This window comes from Muntiacus reevesi, chromosome 7 (genome assembly GCF_963930625.1).
Source record: "Muntiacus reevesi chromosome 7, mMunRee1.1, whole genome shotgun sequence".
In the NCBI taxonomy this organism is placed as follows: Eukaryota; Metazoa; Chordata; class Mammalia; order Artiodactyla; family Cervidae; genus Muntiacus; species Muntiacus reevesi.
Genome location: NC_089255.1, coordinates 26,027,841 through 26,048,112, shown reverse-complemented (window position 1 = coordinate 26,048,112; position 20,272 = coordinate 26,027,841). Strand labels below are relative to the sequence as shown.

The following is a 20,272-nucleotide window of genomic DNA, read 5'->3' as shown; positions in this document are numbered from 1 at the left end:
TGTGGCAGCCTGGATAGGAAGGGACTTTGGGGAAGAGTGGATACGGGTATATGTATAGTTTGATTCCTTTGCTGCCCATCTGAAACTATCTCAGCATTTTTAATTGGTTATACTTCAATATAACAAAAAAGTTAAAATATATATATATATATATATATATATATATATATATATATAAAATTACAACAAGGATAACAATAGTTACAGCTGAATTGCAACTGTCCTTGTTTGCCAATTTCAAATCTCATGTTGGAAACAGAGGGAAACATCAAAGCAGATCAAACAAGGAAGTTAAACGACCTGATAAGTCATTGACTTGAAACTCCTTCACAAATGGGACAGAAGGACAAGAAATGGGTTGTGCTAAAACACCTGTACCGCTGTCAAGATGAGGACGCCTTAGATCCAACCCTGAGATGAGCTAAGGAATGTTCTGCTCTGGCTTCTCTTGGACCTAAGTTAACCATCAAGACACCAGTTTGAAACCCACAGGGCTCAACCACAAAAGAGAAAGGGTAGATCTATAAAACAAACAGGGAGGTCCTGGAAGGGGATTGATTCCTGGAGTAACTGCACAGGCCTCTATGGCTGAGGTCACATCATACCTCCAACCCATCTCTTCCTTCAGGAGAATCAGAGAGGGCTTTGTTCCCAAAACCCATAATTGACAGCACTCACTAGAGGCTCAGGAACATCTTCTACCTAACAGCCATCACACTGTGTTTTCTTTAATAGACTTTCCCTTGAACAGCGTTCTGAGTTGGCTCATATTGGCAAAAGATTGATGAAATCTCATGCCATCACTGAGAAGTTTGGGGCTGGAAAAAGTAATGTTTTCTACTCTACTGGGAGACAAAGGTAGAAGGACCACAGTCTCCTGAGAAGACAGGTCCCAGAGGAAGGGAATAACTAGTAAGAACAGTCTCATAACACAGAGATCCTTCTGGAAGTGGTAAATAGATCCTCATGGATTCTCACTCTCTGGAGTCTTTGCTTGTAATTTTTGCATCCTTCAACAGGCGCAGAAAGATCTTTACCCAGTTTCTACTCCTTCACCCCTTGATGGTTTCTGTAGAGAAGACCAACTCTCCTCTCCAGGAAGACCAGACAGTCAGAGAAACTTCAGGTCTGGATAGTCTTCTTGTTCAAGAAAGGAGATGATATAATGTTTAGAGGAAAAATAAATATAGAAGAGTGAGAAAACTACTATCCTCTGAGTAAGGCTTCCTTTTACTTTGCTTCAGCTGTATATTATACAGCTAAAAATTCCTATGCATTACAGTGTGTCAGGCCCTAGACAAGGTTCCACATGTTTTATAATTCAGAGTCCTCAGTACCTTGGTGAAAGTGCTACTGTACCCATTTTACAGTTGGAAGAACTAGAAATAGTTTACATCCTCAACTCGTTACTCCAAATCTTTTGCTCTTCTATTATGCTTTAACTACCTACCACTTCTCAGAAATGAGAGTTTTTCTTGTTTTCAAAAGCATTGCAGAAATGGGACAGCTGTGACATCTCCTGACCAAACCAAATGAAACAGATGGATGTGCTGTTGTGAGAGTAGGGCATGATGCTTCTACCCCATTGTGCCTCTGTGGACTAACCCTGGGGGAAAAGCAACATTTCAGAGAAATATCTTTCCTTCATCTTATATATTACAGCTGAGAGTCTGGCTAATCTCGATTGGGTTTAACCCAACCTTTCCAAAATAACATGGAGGTGAGGGAGTAGTTTATCTTGCTTGGCTTTGTTAATAAACTCAGTCAAAACATCCTGCATACATAATACAACTTTGACACCACTGTATGCATATTCCCAATCCTTCTGCCACAGAACTTTCTGCAGCTAATTCAGGGGACTGCCCTGCCTCTCTGGACAGCTCCAGCTCCCCCTTGGTTCAGGTGAACAGGACAGCTCTTCTGTACAAAGGAGTGAAGTAATAAAAGGTGAGTAACAAATGATATGTCTTATTCAAAATGTCTTTTTTCACCCACTGACAATTTATAGTTAGGTTGAGCATGAAATGGTGGTGACACACAGAGAATCATTTTTTACACTTTTCTTATTTTCTAGGGCAGCTTTGTCAGACTCTCAAAGTAGGAGAATTGCCCTAAAGGGAATCACCTGGATATTTTTGCCTCATGTAAATGTGAAAAACTAATGGATTTTCTCATCTGAGAGATTAATGTAAATAAAATATCACCTCTAGATCTATAAAACCTTCATATCATGTGTACTTGTAGTATACTTGGAATAGGAGTAACATGTTATAATGAAAGGTTATTAAAAATTATATAACCCTACTCCCTTTTCACATAAAGAAAGCAAAGTTTATAGACAGTAGGAGACTCCACTAGAGCCACCAAGCAACTCTGTCACGATGCTAAACCTGGAATTTCCATCCTACCCTCCCTATCCCCTATTTTAACATCTACAGCTGGGGGCCATTATTATCTCTAGCAATACAGAGTAAGCCACCTGGGGTGGGACACGTTGTTTCAAATTGTACATTAGCTCCCGTTACTTCCTTTAAATGAATTCCTCTCATGTCCGGGCCAATACTCTCATAGTCTCAGGTCATTTGGAGCCCTTTCTTATTTATTTCCTAAAACTTCATCTCACAGGCTCTTTGAAGCTCAAAGAAAGTAATTGGTAGATATCTATATATTATCTACCTATATCCTCTATGTTGGTAACAGTGAGGACAATCATTTCTTTCAAAAAAAATCACAAATATATAGCATCTTCCTCATATTGTGCTGAGAACTAGGAATTAAAAATGACCATGGAGGACAACAAGAACAAAGACCCTGGGTCAGAAAAGTACTTGGCTATTTCTAGAAACTGAAAGAAGGCCAGTGTTATAATACTGAAGTACTGTGGGGAAGAGGGAAGCCGTGCATGCATGAGTATATGAGTGTCTGTGTGTGTAGAGACAGAGAGAGAAAGAGGCAAGTGGCTTTGGAAGCTCATCTTTTTTAAGCTAAAGCTGGCCCAAAGGTGCTGCCTGAGAAGACTAGGCTGATTCTAGCTGCCTCTAGTGGTCTCCTCCCTTTCTATAAGAATCTAATAAGATTCTTGCTGGACCAAGGAGCTTCTATTGTTCCACAGTAAAGTGATGATCATTGCTTTCCTATCCGTAAAAATGCATGGAACAGGAGTCAGCAAATTATAGCCAATGGTCCAGATCTGGCCTGCTGCCCATTTTTATATAGACAGTGAGCTAAGAATTCTTATATTTTGAATTTAAATTAAAAAATCAATAGAAGACTAACTTTCTGTTAGTCAGAAACAAGGTTAATATAACACATCAGAGTTACATTAAATTCAAACTTCAGAATCCTTTGCAAAAGAGAATGTGTGTTTCTATGTGTGTGTGTGTGTGTGTGTGTGTGTGTGTGTGTGTGTGTATGTATGTGTTTGAGAGATATAGTATGTATATGATTGATTAATACAGCCAAGAGATGAGGTTGGAGATGTTACAAGGGGTCATCTAATACTATGGTTTGAAGATTTTATTTTCAGTGCATTGGGAACTAACTGAAGTATGTGCACAAGAAAAGGGATTGATCTGATTTTCTTTTTTAAAGAGTACTCTGGCCATGACAGGGATAACACACTATCTAGAGGCAAGGATGGAAACAGGAAGCCAGTGAGGACAGTATCACAGTGGAAGAAAAGATGATAGCTTAAACAATAAAGTGTTAGACATGAGAAAAACTAACAATAATTTCTGATGAATTCAATGTGAGGGTTAAATAATGGAGAAAAAACTACACTGACATAAATTTCACCAAAAAAATTATTCAACATTCAATTGAAGAGGTCAATTATGTGATTGCTGAGCAGATGCTTACTCCTAAAATGAAATTCCAGGAACACCAGCAAAGCAAACCTGGTCAAAAATACTTAACAATTGTTTTTAATTGATCATAATACTTTCCTCTGAATTGGTACAAGAATTATAGACTTACACTTTTTTTTTTGCGCAGACACAGACTTTGTTAGGACATTTCATAATAAGCATAAGCCTGCAGTGTAATGTACAGCAAAGGATTTTGGCAAAGTTAGGATTAATCCAGGCTGGCAAATCTAGATTTATCTTTAGATTCTAAAATACTTAGAACTCATTAAGGACCTTTTCACATAGCAGAATTATTCTTTTGCATCCTTAACTTTATTCTTTACTAATCAGTGGGCTCAAGCAACTAATACAGCTTTGTAAATACACTAAAAAAGCCAGGGTAAGAAGCAAAAAAAGGGTAAATGATTACTGTCATTGATCATGAGTGAAACTGGTACAGAGTGACTTAAAAGTCACTCAGATATTATAGTCTTCTGCTGTCTTCCTTCAACTCTCCTTTATAAAAAAAAATAAATGTGTGGTCTCAGAAATTTACTGGGCCCCTAGAAAAATGACTTTACAAGCAGAAGAGAAAAAGACAGTAAATGGAATTGCATGGTATAGGTACCAGAAGCTATACACTCTTCCCCTCACCAAATAGAGTCCATTAAATCCTATTCCAGTCCAGTTTTATACTCTAAAAGACAATCTGGCAGATCTGCAAGACTTTTATTGACCCCAAGCATCCCTCATGCAATAGGAATCAGGGAATCCTGTTTAAAATGACCCAGAAAGGGTTTTTAAAGAAAATGTATTGTATTATAATCTCTCCCACAGCCTTCTTCCCCTGCCTCCACCCAACACAATTGTATTCCTCCTCCAACACATCATGTAAGCAGCCATACCTTTACAGGAGAAGGGATGACACCTTGCTGCCACCACCTTTTGCTCCTGATCCTGGAGGTTTCTCAGAAATTGAATATTTCTGGTAGGAAATTATTAGACTTCTTGAGTCCTTGTGTCAAATTTCAAAAAGCAAAATATGGATTTACAATAGAACAAGGAGTAGGGAACATAGATTTTCTTTATGTTGCACATTTATATGTTATCTTACAGGGCTCTGATTGATTTCAAGATCAATGTGGAAGATTATTTAACAAAAATATTCTCATTTAGAACAAGAGAAAAAGACATGTTGCAGATATGCAAACTTTAAGAGCTACTCTGCCTTGAGATGCTCCAAGTAGTTACTGAAGGATAAGCAAAATTTTAGTTCTGAATCCTTACAAATCCACTGCTATTAGAATATTTAGAATTCCATGTTATCAGTAATATTCATAGCTCATATCATTTGAGATAGAAATATATCAATAACTGCAGCTTGGAAAATTTCATATATCTGTTCCAGGTAAGTACAGACCTGTTTCACATGCTCTGTTAATAATTCTTATACATTGGTCCACCGTGAATGACTAGGATTGCCTTTTTAACACAATAGAAATCAAGACTAATTTCCTCTAGTTGATCTGATGATTGCAATCTGATTATTACAGATGATTAGTGTAAAACATTGTGAAATTAAGAAGCTAAATCATTTAATTTGAAATAAAGGCTGCTTCAAAAGTCACATAAAAGAAGTAATTAAAAAATTCCATTAATTTAAGTTACATGGCAACATAGGTCTGTACTTACCTGGAACAGAGATATGAAATTTTCCAAGCTACAGTTATTGATAAATTTCTATCCCAATGATATGAGCTATGAATATTGTTGATAATATGGAATTCTAAACATTCTAGTAGCAGTGGATTTGTAAGGATTCAAAACTAAAATTTTGTTTATCCTCCAGTAACTACTTGGACTATCTCAAGGCAGAATAGCTTTTAAAGTTAGTATATCTGTAACATGTCTTTTCCTGTTGTTCTAAAGAAAGCTGAGTACCGAAAAATTGATGCTTTTGAACTGTGGTGTTGAAGAAGACTCTTGAGAGTCCTTCGGACTGCAAGTGGTGTTGGAGAAGAGTCTTGAGAGTCCCTTGGACTGCAAGGAGATCCAACCAGTCCATTCTAAAGGAGATCAGTCCTGGGTGCTCATTGGAGGGACTGATGCTGAAGCTGAAACTCCAGTACTTTGGCCACCTCATGCGACAAGTTGACTCATTGGAAAAGACCCTAATGCTGGGAGGGATTGGGGACAGGAGGAGAAAGGGACAACAGAGGATGAGATGGCTGGATGGCATCACTGATTCGATGGGCATGAGTCTGAGTAAACTCCAGGAGTTAGTGATGGACAGGGAGGCCTGGCGTGCTGCGATTCACGGGGTGGCAAAGAGTCAGACACGACTGAGCGACTGAACTGAACTGAAATGAGAATACTTTTGTTAAATAATCTTGCACATTGATCTTGAAATCAATCAGAACCTTGTAGGATAATGTATAAATGTGCAACATAGTTTGATTCAACTTCTGGCACAACTGCAATGATGTCACCTCTTTGAAAAGTGGAAGAAATCCATTCCATTTTTGTGACAATAGATCAGTAGGTTGGTTGGTAGATAGATAGATAGATAGATAGATAGATAGATAGATAGATAGATAGATAGATCTATTAAATGTAATATTTGTATGCATGCATGCTAAGTCACTTCAGTCCTGTCTGACTCTTTGTGACCCTATGAACTGTAGCCCACCAGGCTCCTCTATCCGTGGGGATTCTCCAGGCAAGAATGCTGGAGTGGATTGCCATGCCCTCCACCAGGGGATCTTCTTGATCCTAGGATCGAACCATTGTCTCTTATGTCTCCTGCTTTGGCAGACGGGTTCTTTACCACTAGCGCCACCTGGGAGCCCTAAAGGTAATATACTTATATGTATATTCTCTATTAAGTCAATATAATCTTCAAATACTGCTACAGCCCTTTCCTAGAAGGGCTTATCTATTCTGACCAGAAATTTTCTGGAATCCAGGATGAAAATATGAATGAGAATAAAGAGGAAATCCAGGTCAATATTTCATCTCTCAAGAAAAATTATTGATATGCAAGTCCTTATGGGCTTCCCAAGTGGCACTAGTGTTAAAGAACCTGCCTGTCAATGCAGGAGACATAAAAGATGTGGGTTCGATCCCTGGGTTGGGACGATCCCCTGGAGGAGGGCATGGCAACCCATTCTAGTATTCTTGCCTAGAGAATCCCATGGACAGAGGCACCTGGTGGGCTACAGCCCCTAGGGTTGCAAAGAGTTGATAAAGTGACTTAGCACTCAGGCATGCAAGTCCTTATATCTTTCCCAAGAAGATTTAAGTATAAATCTGGGTCCTCATGTCACTATACAAACTCATTTGATATTTGCTGGTCCTTTCCACAGCTCCCAGATCCATGAAAATCTCCAACACTCCCAACACCTCCAGCACCATCACTGGCTTCATCCTCCTGGGCTTCCCTTGCCCCAGGGAGGGGCAGATTCTCCTCTTTGTGCTCTTCTCTGCTGTCTACCTCCTGACCCTCATGGGCAACGGTTCTATCATCTGTGCTGTGCGCTGGGATCAGAGACTCCACACCCCCATGTACATCCTGCTCGCCAACTTCTCCTTCCTGGAGATCTGGTATGTCACCTCCACTGTCCCCAACATGTTGGCCAACTTCCTCTCTGACACCAAGCTCATCTCCTTCTCTGGGTGCCTTCTCCAGTTCTACTTTTTCTTCTCCTTGGGTTCTACAGAAAGCTTTTTCTTGGCTATTATGGCATTTGATCGATATCTTGCCATCTGCCAACCTCTACATTACCCCACCCTCATGACTGGACGTCTCTGCACCAATCTTGTGATCAGCTGCTGGGTACTTGGTTTTCTCTGGTTTTTGATTCCTGTCATCATCATCTCCCAAATGTCCTTCTGTGGATCCAGGGTCATTGATCATTTCCTGTGTGACCCAGGTCCTCTTCTAGCACTCACCTGTGAAAAAGCTCCTGTGATGGAGCTTGTCTTCTCCACTCTCAGCCCTATTCCCCTCATCATTCTCTTTCTCTTCATCATGGGGTCCTATGCTTTGGTCATAAAAGCTGTATTGAAAGTTCCTTCAGCAGCTGGACAAAGGAAGGCTTTCTCGACCTGCGGGTCTCATCTGACTGTGGTTTCACTGTTCTATGGTTCAGTAGTGGTCATGTATGGGAGCCCAGCATCTGAACATGGTGCCAGAATGCAGGTGACTGTGACTCTGTTTTATTCTGTTGTCACCCCACTTCTTAATCCAATAATATATAGTCTTAGGAACAAAGATATGAAAAAGGCCCTGAAGAAATTTCTGAGACTATAAAAACTATTAACCAAGAAGACTCGTTAGCAAGTAGAGCTCCCAAATTTTTATTTACTAATTTGCAAAAGTTTATAAATATTCTATTTAACTTATTTTCAGGTTAAAAACAACATTATTCAGAAAATTTTTCATTCTAGCATTGACAAAAACTTCAGTATCTTATGAGCATGTTATCTGTTGATGTTTTCTTCTCTTGGTTCTTGACCATTTGTCCTCTTTCTTCATATGCTTCCATATTTTTAATTGAATGCTGCACATTATATTTTGACCTTGTAAAGACAATGGATACAGTAATGCAACAAAGGTTAAATTTTCCTCAAGTAGCAGATAGAGTAAAAACAGATCAATTTGATCCCATTTAAGGATTCATGTTGTAAAAATAGCTTTAACCACTTTTGCTCTTATTTCTGGGATGTGACCAACCCTTACTCAGGAATATGACCTTTCTGAGATCTCAGCTGCAAACCTGGACTGTTTTTATCATACCTCCACCTTAGCAATCCCTGAATTCCTATTTTTGTACTCTGAAAACCACGACTCCTAAAACATCTGCTCAGCTCTTTAAACTCCCAATTTCTGCTTTCTGCTAAATTTTTTTTGAAATTTCATTTTGTATATGAATGGCTGGTTGAAAAATCAAAAATGCCTTGAAAGGAGATTATATTACCCTTTGATCCTCCTTCTCTGTGGTTCTCCTTTTCCAGAATTTGTTTCTCAAACCCCAAGTGCCTTACTGGCCATAAGCACCAAACTTTTATCTCCTCAGTTCAGTCTGAGGAGAAGCTACTGCTTTTTGCTGAGACAGTATTCTTCCTTCACCCCAGTCTTGCCCATATGCCTTTCTATCAACATATTCCTGCCCTACTGATTGCTATTCCTCAGGAGAAAACCCCCAAGGTGAATGTGAAACTCATCTCCTTGTTCCTCCCTTCTTAGAGTTGTATCCCCTGAAGTCTTTTCTGTGTTAACTGCTTTCTAGTGCCTTAGAATGTTCCTTTTATCTATTTTGTCAAGGTTTTATAGTTATTTTTAGTGGAATGGTTAGTTTAATGCAAGCTGTTTAGTCATGACCATAGTCAGAGATTCTTATGTTTTATATCCAAATTCCAGACATTCTCACTACTATTCTCGCTTTCAGAATATGATCTTATATCATAAATATGCAAAAACCCACAAAACAAAGAACAGTGAATACAGAGGCTGATATAAACACAAATCTAGGAAGTAGATCTGCTTTTTTTCAATGCAAGAAGCTCCCGATTCCTGAAGGGAGTAGGGTGGGGAAGGGGAGTTTACTTACAGTAAAACATGAAAAAGCAGAACCACAGAGAAAAGATTTAGGCCATTTTTTCATTGCTGTATAGTTGATTTGCAATCTTATATCAGTTTCAGGTATACAGCATAGTAATTCAGTATTTTTATAGACTACACTATAAAACTACTGCACATTTCACTCATTGTTCAAACTACTGCACAATTGCACTCATTTCACATGCTAGCAGAGTAATGCTCAAAATTCTTCAAGCAAGACTTCAATAGTCCATGAGTTGAGAATTTCCAGATGTTCAAGCTGGACTTAGAAAAGGCAGAGGAACTAGAGATCAAATTGACAACATCCACTGGATCATAGAAAAAGCAAGAAAAGTCCAGAAGAACACCTACTTCTGCTTCATTGACTACATCCAAACCTTTGACTGTGTGGATCACAACAAGCTGTGGAAAATTCTTAAAGAGATGGGAATACCAGATGACCTGACCTGCCTCCTGCAAAACCTGCATGCAGGTCAAGAAGCAACAGTTAGAACTGGATATGAAATGGACTGGTTCCAAATTGGGAAAGGAATACATCAAGGCCTATATTGTCACCCTGCTTAATTAAATTATGTGAGAGTATATCATGTGAAATACTGGGCTGGATGAAGCACAAGCTGGAATCAAGATTGCCAGGAGAAATATCAATAACCTCAGATATGCAGATAACACCACCCTTATGGCAGACAGCAAAAGGGAACTGAGGAGCCTCTTGATGAAAGTAAAAGAGGAGAGTGAAAAAGATGGCTTAAAAGTCAACATTCGAAAAATGAAGATCATGGCATCTGGTCCCATCACTTCATGGCAAATAGATGGGGAAACAGGGAAAGACTTTATTTTCTTGGGCTCCAAAATCACTGAAGTTGGTGACTGCAGCCATGAAATTAAAGGATGCTTGTTCTTTGGAAGAAAAGCCATGACAAACCTGGACAGCATATTAAAAAGCAGAGACATTACTTTACCAACAAAAGTCCAGATAGTCAAAGCTATGATTTTTCCAGTAGTCTTGTATGGATGTGACAGTTGGACTATAAAGAAGGCTGAGCACTGAAGAACTGATGTGTTTTGAACTATGCTGTTGAAGAAGATTCTTGAGAGTCCCTTGGACTGCAAGGAGATCAAACCAGTCAGTCCTAAAGGAAATCGATCCTGACTATTCATTGGAAGGAACGAGGCTGAGGTTGAAACTCCAACACTTTAGTCATCTGATGCAAAGAGCTGATTTATTAGGAAAGACCTTGATGCTGGGAAAGATTGAAGACAAGAGGAGAAAGGGACAACAGAGGATGAGATAGCTGGATGACATCACTGACACAATGGACATGAGTTTTAGCAAGTTCCGGGAGATGGTGAAGGACAGGGAGGCCTGGCGTGCTGCAGTCCATGGGGTCTCAAGGAGTCAGACACGACTGAGCAACTGAACAACAACACAGATTACACTCCAGTACAGGTTAATACACAATAATGGTGATAATAATACTTGTACCAAAAGCACAAGCAACAAAAGAAAAAAATCAATAAATGGGACAACATAAAATTCAAAACTTTCTGCAAAACAAAAGAAACAATTAACAAAATGAGAAAACACCTTACTGAATGGAAGAAAATACTTCAAACCATGTAACAGATAAGGGGTTAATATTCAAATAAAGAATTCAGTCACCTCAACAATAAAAAATAGACAACTTGATTAAAAATGGGCGAGACATGAATAAATGTTTTTCTAATTATGTCATACAGTTGGCCAATAGGACATGAAAAGATGTTCAGCTTAGATAATCCTCAGAGAAATGCAAATCAAAACCACAGTGACATGTCACCTCACACTGGTCAGAATGGCTATCATCAGAAAGATAACAAATAATCAGTGTTGGCCAGGACATGGGAACAATTCTACACTGTTGGTAGGAATATAAACTGGTGCAGCCACTATAGGAAACAGTATGGAGGGAGTCTCAAAAACTAAAAATAGAACTACCATATGATCTTGCAATTCTACTACTGGGTGCTTATCTGAAGAAAATGAAAACACTAATTCAAAAGATAAATCCACCCAAATGTTCTTAGCAGCAATTTATTTACATGAGCCATGATATGGTAGTAACCTAAGTGTTTATCAGCAGATGAATGAATAAAGAAGATATGGGGGGGGGGGGTGTGTATATATATATATACAAAGGAATGCTATTTAGCTAAAAATAGAATGAAATTTTGTCATTTATAACAACATAGATGGACCTGGAGGATATTATGCGTAATAACTCAGAGAAAGACAATTACTGAGTATTATCATATATATCTGGAATCCAAAAACTAAAACAAATGAATAAATATTTTGAATGAATATAACAAAACAGAAGCACATTCATGCGTTTGGAGAACAAACTAGTGGTTACCAGTGAGGTGAGGGAAGGGGGAGGGTATTAATAGGTACAAACTGCTATGTATAAAATAAGCCACAAGAATACATTGTACAGCACAAGGAGTGTAGCCAATATTTTATAACAACTTTATATGGAGTAAATTATATTCAAAATACTCAATCATGATGATGTATACCTGAAACTGATATTATATTATAAATCAACAGTATATCAACTTTAAAAAATGGGATGGGAAGGGGAAAAAAAGAAAATGACTTGGTTCTCATAGCCAGAACCAGAAAAAAAAATAGCTGGATCTTTTCTTAATATACAATAAATGCTTATTATTATAATTATCAAGCAAGAGAAAAAGTATAAAAATATTTAAAATTAAAAGTTATCTAAACCTATCACCCTCAGTTAAACACCATTGATATTTAAGTGAACAATCTTTCATGTATTATTTTATACACATACACACACTCATATAAGTTGATTTTATGCAAGTGGGATATTGTACATGCTGTTTTTAAGACAGACTCCTTTATTTTTTTTCCTTACCACTCCCTACTACCATCATTTCACCCACAATATAGTTTCACACATCCCATCTCTACTAGATCAACAGTAATAACAACCTAGTATGTATGCTTCATACTATTATCCAAGATCCTAATTATATAAAAATATTTAATTATATATAAGGATTTTTTCATTATCTTTCAAAAATAAAATCATTATTATATAGGTTTCTGTACAAAGTGCTTTTACATTTAGCCTTATAATATGCAATTATCTCCAAGTTTGATACCTGGGTCAGAAAGATCCCCTAGGGAAGGAAATGGCAACCCACTCCAATATTCTTACCTGGGAAGTCCCAAGCAGAGAAGAGTCTGGTGAGCTACAGTCCATGGGCTCACAAAGTAGTCAGACATGACTTAGTGGCTAAACAACAACAACATTAAGTATACCAAATATGTTCATTTTGTATAGTAGACTGCTGCCGCTGCAGCATCGCTTCAGTTGTGTCCGACTCTGTGCGACCCCATAGACGGCAGCCCACCAGGCTCCCCCGTCCCTGGGATTCTCCAGGCAAGAATATTAGAGTGGGTTGCCATTTCCTTCTCCAAAGTGAAAAGTGAAAGTGAAGTCGCTCAGTCGTCTCCGACTTCGCGACCCCATGGACTGCAGCCCACCAGGCTCCTCCATCCATGGGATTTTCCAGGCAAGAGTACTGGAGTGGGGTGCCATTGCCTTCTCCGATAGTAGACTAGAGATATATAACTAATAAAACCAGTCTTCCACAGGACACTTCTATAGGAAGAACTATTCATGACCTTTGGTTAATATTCATTCCATAAAAGAGTTGACTGAGAACAAGTTTCATATTCTTACTGAAAAGGTTTTCATTGAGGAAATTTAAGATTAGAGTCTTTATAGAGGAATCATGATAATCAGGTAAATTATTGTCTGCATTTCTACTAAATGCAGCTAACTCGCAATGTGCCTTAAATGAACTTCCACTTCAGCCATTCAAGAACTGTACAACCTCAAGTAGACATCAGTATCTTTTTACAAATGAGGTAACCAAGCCTTGATCGAGTAAGTTGCCCAAACAGTTAAGAGTGTTGGAACCAGGTTGAATTAAAGAACTATGACTCCAGAACCCAAACTGTAAGCTGTTATGCTATGGTGTCTCCTGATGTTAGGTTATCATATGTAAGCTTCCAAGTTAAGCTTTTTATATACACTATCTTTTTTAGTCTTCATTATGACATTATATGAGCCATTACTATTTCGCCTGTTTTACAGAATAGAAAACTAAGGTCTGGAGAGAACAGATAACAATTTGCCAGTAATGCAGTCTAATAACAACTTAGAAAGCAGGCATTCAACCAAGTCTCTCTGAGTCCAAAACTCATATTCTTCATCATTATTAATTTGTTGTAAGAGAGTTTTACACATATACACATATGTTATTGAGTGAAAGTGGGGGAAATTCCCCTTGTACCTCTAAAGCTGAATAATATCCAGCTATTAGGAAGAGTTTATGGGAAAAGGCTGATAAGAACTTAGTGAATAAGTAATAGTTGTTGTTTAGTCGCTAAGCTGTGTCCAACTCTTTGCAACCCCATGGACTGTAGCCCTCCAGGCTCCATGTCCATGGGATTTCCCAGGCAAGAATACTGGGGTGGGTTGCCATTTCCTTCTACAGGGAATTGTCCTGCATTGGCAGGCTGATTCTTTCCTGCTGAGTCACAAATAAGAAGTGTTTATGGGGAATGGCTGATAAGAACTTAGTGAATTAGTATAGTATAATATTGTAAATACAACACATGTGCAGAAAAGTTAAATCCAGTCTTCAGAAAACAATACAAAAAAGTATAAAAATACTTTAAATGGCAATCTTTGAGTAGTAATGTGGAGGTCTTTTTTTCTATTTTGTTTTTTTTCCCCCAATTTTATGCTTTATTGTCCAATGCTGCAATATTAAGTATTGAATGCCCATGACTTAACGATAGTTTGACCTGTGATTTTTCAACTTTTCAACTGCATGAAAGCAATATTCATTTAGTAGATACCATACTTGGAATTTTTAATTATGATCTTTTCCCAAGCTAGTGATACACGGTAAGATACTGTGTCATGATGCTGGGCATCAGCAGCATATCACAGCTCCCAGTCAGGCACGTAATCACAAGGGTAAATAACCATGCTGTACTGATACAACCATTCTGTTTTTTCACATTTAATACAGGAAGAAAATTCTTGAAATTTATATGGAAACACAAAAGACCATGAGTAGCCAAAGCAATCTTGAGAAAGAATAACGGAGCTGGAGGAATCAGACTTCTTGACTTCAGACAGGAGTACAAAGCTACAGTAACCAAGACAGTATGGTGTTGGTATAAAAATAGAAATATAGGTCAATGGAACAGGATAGAAAGCTCAGAAATAAACCCACACACCTATGGTCATTAATCTATGACAAAGGACAAATGACTAGTGGAGGAAGGACATTCTCATCAATAAATGGTGCTGGGGAAACTGGACAGCTACATGTAAAAAAAAAAATGAAATTAGAACATTGTTTAACATAGAGAAAAATAAATTCAAATGGATTAAAGACCTAAATGTAAGACCAAATACTGTAAAACTCTTACAGTATAACGTAGCAGAATACTCTGACACAAAATGCAGGATATCTTTTTCACACCGTCTCCCAGAGTAATGAGAATGAAAACAAAAATAAACGAATGGGACCCAATTAAACTCAAAAGCTTTTGCACAGCAACAGAAATCATAAACAAACTAAAAAAAAAACACAGAATAGGAGAAAATATTTGCAAATGATGCCAACAACAAAGAATTAGTCACCAAAGTTTAAAAGCAACTCATGCAGTTCAATATCATGAAAAAAAACACCAATAAAAAATGGGCAGAGGACATAAATGGATAGATATCTCTACAAAAAAAAGACACACAAAAGGCCAAGAAGCACATGAAAAGATACTCAACATTGCTAGTTATTAGAGAAATTTAAATCAAAACTATGATGAGATGTTACCTCATATCAGTCAGTAGGCCATCACCACCAAAAATCCAAAAAGAACATATGCTGAAGGAGATGCAGAAAATAGAGAACTCTCCTACACTGTTGGTGGAATGTAAACTGGTACAGCCATTATGGAGAACAATATGGAGGTTCCTTTAAAACTAAAAATAGAGCTATCATATGATCCAGTAATTCCACTCCTGGACATATATCCAGAGAAAAATATGGCTCAAAATGATACTTGTACACCAATGTTCATTACAGTGCTGCTTACAATAGCCAAGACATGGGAGCAACCTAAGTGTCTATCGACAGATGAATGGATAAAGCAGACATGACACGCATATACAATGGAATATTACTCAGTCATTAAAAAGAAGGAACCAATGCCATCTGAAGCAACATGGATAAATCTGAAGATTAGCATAGTAAGTGAAGTAAGTCTTACAGAGAAAGACAAATATCACATGATATTGCTTATGTGTGAAAATTTTTTTTATGATACAAATGAACTTATTTATAAAAAAGAAACAGATTCACAGACCTGGAGAATGAACTTACGATTACCAGGGCAGAAGGGTGGCAGGCAGGGATAAGCTAGGTGTTTGGGGTTGACATGTACACACTGCTATATTTAAAATAGATAACCAACAAGGACCTACTGAATAGCACAGGAAACTCAATATTCTGCAATAACCTATATGGGAAAAGAATTTTTAAAAGAACAGTTACATGTAGAACTGAATCACTTTGCTGTATATTTGAACTAACATAACATCATTAACCAACTATGTTTCAATATAAAATAAAAATTAAAAAAATAATTTTGTGAGAAACTGTCTCAGCTGAGGGGCAAAATGACAGGAAAGATTTTAAAAAATAAGGCAAAGAGAACATTTAGTAAGTTAGCTCTCTACTTCTGCATGAATAAATAATCTCCTGGGATCCTCACTTCACAGGGCTTAACTCTTACACTAGTTCTTGAATGCTTTTCAGAGGGTAAGATTATTCACCCAACAAAAATATACGGTCTTCCACTGTGTGTCTAAGCAATTTGATGTGACTGTTGATACAAGGACTTCTACAGGAAATAGTGGGGGAAAGGTAAAAATATAAAAATTTATCAACAGTGGTAACAATAGCAATAGGTTAAGGCTCCAGTGAAAGAGTTTTTATTTGGCAATTTTTAATCTCATGTTGTGGACAGAGGGAAACAACAAAGTTGTCCAAACAAGAAAGTGAAATGACCTGATAAGTCTTTGACATGAAAATCCTTCACAAATTGGAGAGAAAGGGACAAGAAGTGGATTGTGCTAAGACATCTGCACTTCCATCAAGATGAGGAAGCTTAGATCCAACTCCATGATGCGACCCCTGAGTAGAGCTAAGGAATGTTCTGCTCTGGCCTCTCTCAGACCTGGCAAGTGGATGCTCAAAACATCTGCTTGACACTCACAGGGTTCAAGCACAAATGAGAAAGGACAGATCTATAAAACAACCAGGGAGGCCCTGGAAGGGGACAGATTCCTGGGGCAGCTAGCTGCACAGCCCTCTATGGCTGAGGTCACATCGTACCTTCAGCCCATCTATCTCTGCTTTCCGGAAAATCAAAGGAGGCTCTGTTTCCAAAACTCATAATTGATAGCATTCACTAGAGGCCCAGGAATAGTTTCTTACATCATAGCCACCACACTGTGTTATTTTTATAGACTTTCCTTTAACGCCCGATAGGCAATCTGAGTTGTCTTATACATTGATGAAACCTCTTGTCATCCCTGAGAATTTGGGGGCTTTAAAAAGTAACATTTTCCACTCTACTGGGAGTCAGAGGTAAAATAGAAGATCAGAGTCTCCAGAGAAGGCAGGCCCCAGAGGAAGGGAATAACTAGTAAAGAACATTGTCCTAACACAGACCTTCTTCCGGAAGTGGTAAATTGATCTTCATGGATCCTCACTCCCTGGAGTCTCTGCTTAGAATCTCTCTATCCTCCAGCAAACACAGAAAGGATTGTCACCTTATTTCTACTCCTTCACTCCTTGATGGTTTCTGTAGAGAAGACCAACCTTCCTCTTCAGAAAGACCAGACATTCAGAGAAACTTCAGGTCTGGATTGCCCTCTTTGTCCATTTGCTTAGAAGAGAAAGTAAATAATAAAAAGTTAGAAAAACTACTGCCCTCTAAATAAGAGTTCTTTTACTCTGCTTTACTATATATATTAGATTGGCCAAAAAGTTCATCCAGGTTTTTCATGTTATATCTTGTGTTTGTGTGTGTGTGTGTGTGTGCACGTGCACACGCGTATGCACACTCAGTTGTGTCTGACTCTTTGCGTCCCTATGGACTGTAGCCTGCCAGGCTCCTCTGCGCAAGAGTTTCTCCAGACAAGAATACTGGAGTGGGCTCACACTCCTTTCTCCAGGGTATCTTCCCGATCCAAGGATTAAAACTCAGATCTCCTGCATTGCATGGGACAGGTGAGCTATCTCCTGACCAAACTAAATGAAGTAGATGGATGTGCTATTGCGAGAGCAGGCCAATAATGCTTCCACCCCATTGTGCCTTCTTAAAATAGCTCTGAGGAAAAAGTAGAATATCAGAGATATGTCCTTCCTTCATTTTATATAATATAGCTGATGACCTGACTATTCAAGACTGAGTTTAACCCAACCTTTCCAAGATATAATGCAGGTGAGTACGTAGTTTTTCTTGTTTGGCTTTGTTAAGGACTCAGTCCAAACATCCTGTATACATCACACAGCTTTGACACCACTATTTGCATATTCCCACTCTTTCTGCCACACCACTTTCTGCAACTAATCCAGAGGACACTTCCTGCTTCTCTGGACAGCTCCAGCATCCCCTTTGTGCCAGGTGAAACCACAGCTACCCTGTACAAAGGAGGAAATTAATTAACGGTAAGGAACAAACAATAAAATCTTGTTAGAAATATCTTTTTTTTTCATCCATAGTCAATTTAGTTAGGTTGAGCCTGAAATGTTGATGACACACACAGAATCATTTTTCACATCTTTCTTATTTTCTAGGGCATATTGTCAAACTCTCAAAGTAAAACTGCCCTGAGAGGGAACTGGCCTGGATCTTTTCCCTTCTTGTAGAAGTGAAAATCTATCCAGCTGTTTTTCTCATGTAAAAGATAAATGTAACTACAATATCACTTCTAGATCTTACAGATCTCACAGCCTTGATATCATGTGTACTTGCAGTATACTTGGAATAGGAGTAAGCATGCTATAATGAAAAGTAATTAAAAATCATACAGTACTATTCCTTTCTCATATAAAGACAAGAAAGCTAAAAAGACAGAGTTGTGGTTGCCAAGGGGGAAGAGGGAGAAAGAGGGATGGGCAGGATGCTTGGGGTTAGTAGATACAAACTATTACATTTAGAATGGGTAAACAATATGGAACAAATTTTTCAAGCAATGGTCCTATTGGGAACTATATCCAATCTCCTGTGATAAACCATAATGGGAAAGAATATTAAAGAGAACATATATATGTGTATAACTGAGTGAATTGCTATACAGCAGAAATTAGCACAACACTGTAAATCAATTATACTTCAATTAAAAAGAGAATAAAAAATTTAAAAATTAAGAAAACAAAGTTTATAGACAATAGAAGACCCCACTAGAGCCAACAAGCTACTTTGCTATGAGGCTGAACCTAGAATTTCCATCCCATCTAACTCCTGTCCTACTTTAGCATTCACAACTGGGGGACCATAACTACCTCCAGAAACAGGGAGTAAGCCACATGTGATGGGACATATTCTTCCACACAGAACATTAGCTTCCATCACTTCTTTGAATGGATTCATCTCAAGTCTGGGCCAGCACTCTCCTCACCTTGATCATTTGGAGCCTTTCCTGTATAATTCATTTCCTAAGATTTCATCTCACAAGCTATTTGAAGCTCAAATGAAGTAATTGGTAAATATTTCTATATTATCTATTTTCTCTACATTGTTCACAATGTAGACAATCATTTCTTTTTTAAAAAAAATAGTTTACAAAGTACATACCCTCTTCCTCATAGTGTGCTGAGCAGTAGGAATTAAGAGTGACCATGAAGGCCAACAAGAACAAAGACCCTTAGCCAGGAAAGTACTTGGTTTTTCTAGAAACTGAAAGAAGGCCAATGTTATATTACTGAAGTATTGTGTGGAGGAAGGAAGCGGTGCATGCGTGAGTGTGTGTGTGTGTTTAAGGAAACAAAAAGAGAAAGGCAATCCTGATGACTTTGGAAACTGAATTTTTGTAATTAAGCTGAAAACTGGTCCAAAACATCTGTGAGCGCAGAACAGGCTAGTTCCAGCTGCCCTCTAGAGGTCTCCTCCATTTCTTTTTTTTTTTTTTTTTTCATTTATTTATATTAGTTGGAGGTTATTACTTTACAGGTCACATGATGGACCAAAGAGTTTCCATTGTTCTACAGTAAAATGAATGTCTTTGCTCTCCTGTCTCTATAAATGTATTGACCAGGGCTCAGCAAATTATGGCAATAGGTCAAATATGGCATGCTTTTGTATAGCCAGTGAGCTAAGAATTTTTACTGTTTAATTTAAATTTAAAAATCCATAGAAGACAAATGTTCTGTAATACATCAAAGTTACAGGGAATTCAAATTTCTGTGGACATAAATAAAGTTTTATCAGAACACAGCCATGTGTATTCATTTAGGTATTGTGTCTATGGCTACTTTCATACAACAGTAGAAATGAATACTTATAATAAAGACTATATGGCCTACAAGACTAAAATAGCTAAGAAAATATTTGCTGACCCCTGGCGCAGAGTATCTCAAAGTGAGACCCTCTCTACTGTTATGCCGCCTAGCACAGGTATTAAAGTCCAAACACACG

The 20,272-nt window shown here is 38.0% G+C and overlaps 1 protein-coding gene across 1 annotated transcript; it reads left to right on the top strand.

Moving 5' to 3' along the window:
- The first annotated feature begins 7,130 nt into the window (after positions 1–7,130).
- On the top strand, positions 7,131–8,157 carry LOC136171988 (olfactory receptor 11G2-like). The gene has a single exon (XM_065941092.1). It carries the CDS (start codon positions 7,222–7,224, stop codon positions 8,155–8,157), a length of 936 nt encoding a protein of 311 aa, XP_065797164.1. The 5' UTR covers positions 7,131–7,221.
- Positions 8,158–20,272: the final 12,115 nt, after the last annotated feature.